This window comes from Crocodylus porosus, unplaced genomic scaffold (genome assembly GCF_001723895.1).
Source record: "Crocodylus porosus isolate Cpor-Errol unplaced genomic scaffold, CroPor_comp1, whole genome shotgun sequence".
Classification (NCBI taxonomy): Eukaryota; Metazoa; Chordata; order Crocodylia; family Crocodylidae; genus Crocodylus; species Crocodylus porosus.
The window spans coordinates 1,616,406-1,625,453 of NW_017728904.1; the positions used below are offsets into that span (position 1 = coordinate 1,616,406).

The 9,048-nt window shown below is 47.0% G+C and overlaps 1 protein-coding gene across 3 annotated transcripts in view; it reads right to left on the reverse strand.

Annotated features, from left to right (window-relative positions):
- GON4L (gon-4 like) overlaps window positions 1-8,397 on the reverse strand; it is a 36,907-nt gene extending 28,510 nt beyond the window's left edge. For 2 of the 3 annotated variants that reach the window (XM_019556879.1, XM_019556878.1), the window contains exons 1-8: window positions 8,136-8,336; window positions 6,395-6,613; window positions 5,197-5,393; window positions 3,372-3,446; window positions 2,081-2,131; window positions 1,594-1,644; window positions 904-999; window positions 511-630 (exon numbers count right to left, since the gene is read on the reverse strand). In XM_019556879.1, the coding sequence (XP_019412424.1) occupies window positions 511-630; window positions 904-999; window positions 1,594-1,644; window positions 2,081-2,131; window positions 3,372-3,446; window positions 5,197-5,393; window positions 6,395-6,485 (681 nt within the window). In that variant the 5' untranslated portion in view covers window positions 6,486-6,613; window positions 8,136-8,336. Of the gene's footprint in view, window positions 1-510; window positions 631-903; window positions 1,000-1,593; window positions 1,645-2,080; window positions 2,132-3,371; window positions 3,447-5,196; window positions 5,394-6,394; window positions 6,614-8,135 lie in introns of all 3 variants that reach the window. The other variant, XM_019556880.1, reaches the window with a different exon arrangement.
- Window positions 8,398-9,048: the final 651 nt, after the last annotated feature.

Genomic DNA, 9,048 nt, shown 5'->3' on the forward strand with positions numbered 1-9,048 from the left:
TAAAAGGCCACCAGGTTGGTCTGACAGGACCTGCCACTGATGAACCCATGTTGGTTGCCCCTAAGCATGTAGTGCCCTGCTGGCCCCTCCTGGATGTGTGCCAGCATAATTTTCTCGAACAGCTTGCCTAGGATCGAGGTCATGCATCTTGCATGATGCAGCCTGCGGCTCCTGGCCACTTAGAAGATGGACAACCCCGTCCGATAAGGTCTGCTTTTTATTTTCCTTAAACTAGGTCCTAGCTGAATTGGCTGCTTCTGAGATGCAATTAAGAAGGTATCACTGATGGATATAAACTGTTGGATTTATACAAGGATACTGAGTGTATAGAACTATTTAGATCTAGCAGGAAAGAAAAAATGTATAATATTTCAGTCTAAACACGTGGTTGGAGTGCAGCTGCTTATTGTCTAACACAGCAGAAGACTGAACAACGATGTCTAACTGGTAACTTAGAATTAATTATTGAAGCTTTATGAGAAAGTGCTAGAGCTGTGATGTAACATGCACCTCAGAGAGTGTCCCTCCTTCCTCCTCTGTCTCCATCATATCAGATAAGCGTCTTGTCCCAGGTCGCTTTGCTCCCCGAGGAGAAGAGGCAGTGCTCTCCACATCACTTTCCAACAAACTCTGTAACGTAAAAGAAGCAGAACACAATTGAGTAAAACTGCAAAATACAATGACTTCTTTTTCAAAGACAGGTTCCGGTAATTTTATACATCATAAAATTAAAGCAGAAAATCTGTATAATATTAAGGAAAGATTGAATAATTCTACAGCTAGCAAAAGACTTATTTCACACCTTTGAGATCAAATTCCTACCAAAATAGAGTACATTTTAAAAGCACCCCACTGCCTCACATAAAAAGAAATTAAGATAGGAATATGTTTTGCCACTGTTACCTCTTCAGCAGTCTCATCCTCCTCCTCCTCCTCTGGCTGGTATTCCTCATCAGATGAATCATCTTCTTCAAGAGGAATGTCCACAAACTGAGGGGGCTGCAACAAACCAAAGAAAGGACACAAGCTTTACAAGAGTGTACTAAAGGGTTATAGGTAAGTGAAATGAAAGTTCAAATGTTCATGACAACTGAGGATATATATGGCAGAAAAGGAGAATGATGAGAGGTGCATAGGGTAGTCAATTTGAGCAAGGGCAGCTAGTGGAGTAGGTGGATTCAGAAATCAAAGGATGGGTACAACTTGTTTCAATTTAAAAGTTTTTGAGTTCTCTCCCCAACTCCTCAAATGGCCAATATTAAATCCACCTGCTGGTTTATGTCTAAAATTATACTGTAAGATCTATGGCATAGGCAGTGCCCAGGACAAGGAGTCCTGTTCCTGACTTGGCCTTTTAATCAGGACCACAATACACATAGTAAAATAAAACAAAACAAAACAAAACAGGAAAACAAGCTATAAATAAGTAGGATGAGAGTGGACAGCAGAAGAGAAACATCAGGGTCAAGGACAAGAACCCACGATGAAACAGGTATGTATTTTCCTGGGAGGCTTCGTATAAGAATGCAAATCTGCTTGCAACAAACTCTGCAGACATAGGAAACAGCACAGATTCACCTTTCAGTTGCTAACCTTGATCTCATTAGGCTTCTTAATTGGTGAAATATTCCAGGTAGGAATTACCTAAGTAAAACAAAACCGCTGTTAGTAGTCAGTACAAGATCAGATTTCCCCAAAACCCTGATATAGGAGCATAGAAGAACAGGGCTTGGGAGTCTATTCCCAAAATTACACACAACTAAAATACATGCCTTCTAACTACCCAAAATAAGTCTCCTACATGGGATACTCTCATTTCATGGTCTAGGTTTTATCCACGTGACTTTGCAACACTGATCTTTTAACACAAGGAAATGCCATTTTTTAAATTTAAGCTTAACACAAATACAGGTATAGATATAGATGCGCACACTTCAATCTTCTTGGCTTGGGAGTAGTTAACAAGAAATATTCTTTCTACTTCTTACTCTCAATAAAAGGAGTTTATATCCTTTTATTGCAATAAAGGAGTTTATATCCTTTCCCTGGCAAATGGAAAAAGGCATTAATACATACTCACCACTCCTTTCTCTACTACTTCCTTTAACTTGGAACGAGTCATCTTTGGCTCCTAAGAGTTAAAAAAAGAGGGTATGCTACTTTCTGTAACTGTAGCATTTTTAACCAATATCTTTACCACAAGTTTTCTAGTGTTAAGCACACCACTTGTCTGACATAGTGGGCAGAATATCTGAGTTCTAAGCTTAATACTTGATGATACTGATTAACCATTTTCCACTCAGTTACTTGTCTCATCCAGTTGCCACAACACTTACAAAAGTGCAAATTCTAATTAGGGGGGCACCAACAGAGCTTTTCTGGGCCGATACTGATGGCCGATTTTTAAGGAGCCATATTGGCTGATACTGATCCAACTCCAATATGCAGCCGGACCAGTGTCGGGCTTGTAAGTCTGTCGTGGGGGAAGGGAAGGGGTGTGTGGGGATGTAGATCAAAGCCCCTGAAGTTGGGGAGGGAGTGGGGCTAGGGCAGGTGCTCCACAACTGCAGTGGGGCACAGGACAGAGCTGTGAGTGGCTTGTCTAAGGGGTGCAGGGAGACGGAGGTGGCTCCTGTACCCAGGAGGGCATGAGCCCCCCCGGAGCTGCATGCAGGGCCGGGGTGGGCTGGTGCTGCAGACTAGGGGAGGCGCAGGGCTTTCTGTGGAGCAGGGCTGCAGCCACCCTAAAATTCTCCATAACAACGCCCCCCTTTTCTGCACTAAGTGCAGCCTGGCCCAGCCCCCTGCCAGGAAGAGCTCAGTGCCAGCAGCAGCCCACCCTTACCCTGCACAGATCTGGGGGAACACCTCCCACCATGCCCTCCCAGGTTGCATGCAAGGATGGGAGCCCCCCGCCCCGGATGAGCCGCTCCTGACTCCATCAGATGCCCCACCCCATCTCAGCAGAGCCTGCCCCGGCCCTACCCCCTCCCTCACAGCAGAGATCTCTATCTGCCCCCGCCCCATGCCCCTTCCCTCACAACAGATTTACCAGCCCATGCTGCTCTCCAAGCCACCGGGCCGCGCTCCTGGCCACATGCATGCTGCAGCTGTGTGCACGTACAAGGCATTTACTGGCCACAATATCAGTCACATCGGGCAAAAAAAGCCAACTGCCGATACCCTTACTTTTCCCTATACTGGTGCTGATCCAATATCAAACCAATACATCAGTGTACCTCTAATTCTAATCCAACCTTTTCTCCATTCCCTCTCTGTAATATCAGATCATTACTAAAGCTTCATTACTGAGTATCCAAAGGCATAATGCATATGAACAGGTAAGGACTGAATAAAAAAATCTTACTTACAAACATGGGTATATCTTCTGTCTCACTGATGGCTGCTTTCATCATGGCAACCACATGCTCATTTGTGATCACTTCCTGCAGAAACATAAATATTGGCTTTAACTGTCTCCTTTATATTCCTGTTGCAAAGTCTCCAACCTGAAATACCTTTGATAGAAAAGTGGGGGAGATACCATCCTTTGACAATGCAATCTTAGCCTGGTCTAAAAAACAAATCCAGAGAGGACTGAAAAGTATTATGTATCCCCTTGTGATAAAGAACAGATCCTACATTATATAAACAAACAATGTAAATTAAACCTATGAAAGTCTTTGCAACCAAAATAAGAATACAGAGCAATCTACACACAACTTGTTTTAATCAGCTCTTTTCCTCTCACACACATAAAACTGACTCCCTGCAATATTAACATTCATTGATCTTGAGAATGGGAGGAAAAGCTGCTGCGAGGCACCACTATAGCAGTGGTGATCAACCTTGGGTCTGTGGGCCTGATCCAGTCTGCAGAGCCATGTCACCTGGGCTGTGAAGCTCCCCATGAGTCTGAAAATTTGGTATCAATGTTAATTGCCCTCAGAGCTGCAGCAATCAACACTGCCACTGCTTCCCTGCCAGTAAATTTGTGAACCTGTGGGAAGCCCCGGACTCTAGATGACATGGCTCAATGCACCAGAACACTGGATCAGGCCCACAGACTGACCCTATGCATAAGATCCAGCCCCATGTCATTCATCTAGCCTGCACAGCAAGAAATGTTGAACACCACTGCAACAGAGAGTTTATTCACAAAATACATACATTGATAACCTTGGAACTCTGCATACGGTATATCTTAATTCACTGCATGCCTTCTCCTACGCAAATACATTACATCATTTCAGAGCAGGCTGTGTAGTACGACTGAAATACTTGGAAACGGAAAAACAAAAAGTTCATATGAAGTAAAAATGAGAAGAAGAGCTCAAAGACAACAGACTCTAAATTCAGGTTTTATAAACAGATGGACAGAATGGGGTGCTGAGGGGAAAAAAGTAACTATGACACTAGTGTGCTTACATGAGTACCGGGTAGCACATAAAGGCGAATTCACTACCTTATGACATCTACATAGTGACAACTGGTTAATTTGCCTGAAAGAGAAGCAGTGGTGGCCTTGGATCACTACACAGGGCAAGCACCCAAGAATGTTATTTCTGCATTTTTCCAATGCAGTAAAGTAAACAGTACAATCTACTGTATTAATTTTCTCCAGTTAAGGAACCAAGCAGAACCTGAGCACAAATACTTCCCAACAGAATGAACCGATTCACAAACTGCTCTAGGTAACTAGAGAGATATGGCTCTTCTCCCCACTACAATTAAGCTTCCAATCATGATAAGCACTACATTTCCCCAAATAGCTCCACTGAATATCTTGCATGACTAACAAGAAACCCAATCAACTTAGAACACATGACATTTTGCCTTCACAATGTATATCCTCTTCTCCAACAGCATGTCTTGGTCCTGGCTGCATTGCACCATATTAGCACTACCCCACCAGACAGTCTGCAAAAGAGCCTGCTACGAGAGCTCAAGGATGAACATCTATTAGAAAAGCAATGGAACAAAGCCAGATCTAGGTAAATTGTGTATAGCACACAGTTCACCCACTCCTTCTCTTTACAGCATATCCTACAAGACGTGCTATCGAACGGATCACTGTTTTCACTGTTTACGAAATCCAATGGTATGCTTAGGGATAATCTCAGACTAGCCAGTACTTTCTCAAGATGCTCCAGCTGCATTTCCTTTCCTACTACTCCCATCCCTCATCCCACTCACATGCAGGATATTCCGCACATTGACAACTGTCAGGTTGTGCTGTTTTGCTCCATCTTCCAAGGTGCGATCAAGGGTGTCATCTAGCCTGATGTCACAGCCCAATGACCCCTCCTCTTCATGGCATTTCCCTTCCCGTTTTCGCTTGATTGCCTTCCTCTTTCTCTTCCTCCTTTCACCTTCCTCTCCACCTTGCTCCTCTGAAAATTAGTAATGAAAGATTCAGTTACAAAATACATAACTCAATTAATATCAGTCTCACATTCAGGCAGTGGATCTTTATACTGAAGCTAGAATTCAGTAGATACCAATAGGTCTCAGCAGTTTTCCACTTGCTGATCAGGAACTGTGAATCACTGAAACCATCTCAGTATTCTGCCCTGCTCCTGTGCATGCTGTGACTCTCTAAGGGAGTGCCAAACACAATCCTTGAAAAAGCTGGATTCTATAAATTATGCTCTAGACTCCCACTAGGGGTGGTGCAGGCAGCTACCCTGGAGATCTTGAAAGGAGACTGGATGCACACTTTGCTGGGGTTATCAGCAGGCAGCAACAGTGGGAGAGCCAGCTCCATGCCACTTCTGCTGCAGCTGTTGAGGGAGGGAGCTGCAGACTAGGGTCCCTGGCTCCACAGTCCTGGCAGCTGGGGGGCCCCCTCTGGCAGGGCTGGTGGGCAGGGGCTGTGGTGGGGGCAAGAGGCATGAGTGGGGGCATACCCTCTTTTTGTGGGGGCAAGTGAGGGGCACCACCAGGGCTGGGGCAGGGGCACAGGGGGAGGGGAGGGAGGCTTTTAATTTTAATAACAGATTTTGGGGGTTTTATCAGAAAATTTGTAATTTTTTTTAAATCAGAGAAAATCAGGATCCCTGCTTATCAGATTCAATATACTTCAAACCTCCTTGTGCTGCTGACTCAGGGGAAAGGAATAAAATTGTTCCATCCTGTTCTCTTAGGACCCAAATATTAGTTAAGTGATCTAGAAAAGTTAGGAGATCAGTTCTGGTTACTTTTGAAACAGGTTATCAAGTGCCTCTCCACTGGAATTGGGCAGTCACTGTATTACAGTACAAAAACTGAATGCTCCACTCAAAATGATTACACCTGAATGTGGAGATCCCAGTCCAGCTTATTTGATTCCTTTCTGACATTCTAGTTCTCCTACATCACAAAGTCACCAGCCTATTCCTGGCATGATGCTTACCCAATGGAATAAACAGCCCAACATCCTCAACTTCCTCCTCTGTCTGCTGGTGCCACTCACCAGCTCTGGAGTTCTTCAGTGGCTTGACCATGACAGGAGTTTTAAGTGCCAGCAGTGGACTTCTTCCTTGGGATGCTTGCTTTGAAGAATGGTTGTCACCTGGGTGAGGGTCTCTCTGCAAAATAACTTGCTCCTCTCTATGCAATTTAGGAGATTTGCCTGCAAATAACACGTATTAATGTAATTTGTTTAAGCACTCCTTAAGTTATCTTTTCTCTTTACTTCTCTTTTACACCAGTCTGTGAGCCACAAACCCCAGAGTAACACAAGACTCATAATCGTAAAGGAATCACAGTGTGAAGTTTTGAAGTCTCTCTTGCCAGTTCAGGTTAAAAGGCCAATTGTTATAATAAATTAGGAGAAAGGTACAATGCATTATAGCCAAGGGAGGCACTTGAAAAAGAACAAGGTGGCTTCCTAGTACAGGCACTTTCCAGAAGGAATTAATCTTTCATCATAGGCTGACAATTCATAAACAAGCCTCCAATAATATGAACCGTTTAAAAGAAGGATGTTTAAACTTTGGCCAATGTTTGCATACCCCTAGCAAAATACTGAATTTTAAACATTAAATGTAAAAGATTACCATGGCATTGTTTAAAACAGAACCCTGCATCCTCAAACAGCTGTCAAAATATTAATTTACATGATGGACTTTGTTACAAAAGCCATTACTAATCACAAAACTCACTGATGCAAGGTATATTGAAGCAAACACTCAATATTGTAATAGATTAGCTACAGGGAAAATAACATTAGTTGCATTAGAAAAAATAAAAATGCATAAATAACAAAAAGTTTGATGTCTTACAACCCAAATCAACCTTTAATGACCTGATGTTAAGAAGAAACTGTCTCTGAAACACCTGTTACTGGCGGAGGGCAGAGAAATCACTCAGGTTCTTCCCCAGCCAACTGCGTTTAGCACCCTTCCCCACTACCAAGCATTCCCTTATCTGATCTTTATTAACAGAAAGAAAATAGCAGCGTGACTAGTTCAAGAAACTATCTACAGTGGCCAGTATTCAAACGATGCATAAAGCACATGCAGAAAACAGCGTTATGGAATATATTTTGCTAAACTTCTAACTTTTGAATAAATGGTTGGCTAGTGCCCCAAAGTAACAGATATCCTTCCTAAAATAAATCATTCCATTGATAACTGTATGCGCTTGTTAACCGCACAACCATGTGACCCTTTTGGCTTCTTAGTAATCTCTCCCACTCAATGGTGACTTGTGGCAACAAGTTCCCATCAAAACATACTTTGGGTCTGGTTTGAGATGCGCTGCCCTACCCGTGCTATTAAAAAGTGAGGGGAGAAAAAAACAATAGTTAAACTCTCTTTGGTTTCTTGCCCTTTCTTCTGGGCAGCGCCTACGTTTAACAACATGGAGAGGTATCTCTGAGAGGCAGGCTCTGCCTTAGCTCCTTCCGGCCACACAAACGCCCACCAACAAAACGCGTGCTGAATGCTCCCAATCCCCGGCTCCCTACCACGCTCGCTCCTGCATCGCCCGGTTTCCTACAATCGGGATCCCACCCAAAGCGCTGGTGTCGCTGGGAGCTCAGCGACACCTACAAGAGCGCAGCAAAACTAAACACGGGACGCAGGCTCCCCGGGGCAGGCAGGATCTCCTGCAGCCGCGGAAGCACCAGCAGCCGCCCGGAGACAACTCACCTCCTTCCGTGAGGTCTTGGGTGTGCACGTCCTCGAGACACTCCCTGCCGTCGCGAGCGGGGCCCCCGGGGACTCTCCTCCCGCTCCTCAGGAGAGTCTCTGCGGGCTCCCGCCCGCCCCGACGGCTCCACACAGGGGACAGCTCCTTTGATGCCGACGAGGGCCCGTGCTCGGAGCTTGCGGCACTGGGGCCGCCCGGCGGTGCATCCAGCCTGTCCTGGGCATCCCCGCCTCGGCCCGGCCTGGCGCGGCCCGGCGGCTCGTCCGCCGGCGGGCAGCGGGGCTCCGGGGCGGGAGGAGGCTCCGCGGCGCCGGCCCGTCGCTTCTTGCACGGCAGCATCTTCAGCGACAGCGACATCCCGCCAGCGCGGCCCGGGCCCCGCCCCGCAACAACAAGCACGGCCGCTCCCGCAGCGCCCCCAACCCGGGCCCGCACCTGCCCCCGCGCTGCGCGCCCATTCCCCTGGCCCGCGGCCTCCGACCGGAAACGGAAGTGACGCCACGGGCCGAGCGCGGACAACAGCGCGCATGCGTGCTTGGGAAGGAGCGGGGAGAAGGAGCCGCCATGTTCGCGAGCGGGCGTCGGCCATGTTGACTGTGGGCAGGCGAGGGACGAGGGCTTTCCCGCTTGCACAAGGGAAGGGTCGGAGCGGGCCCGGCGGTGCCGAGGACCCACTCCGGGTGGACTTGAGGGCCGCCACGTGACTCGAGGGCAGCGCGGAGGCCGCCCCGCCATGTTGGTTGCGGGCAGCGCTGAAGAGCCGCCGTGTTGGTTGTTTGCGGGCCCAGCCTTGCTGCGCGCTGGGGCCGTGAGCCCCGCCCCCACCCCCTCCTGCCGAGTCACTGCGGGAGCGCGGGGCGGAGCTGGGCTTCCGCGGTGACGTCAGGCACAGGGGCGGGGCGGTGACGTCAG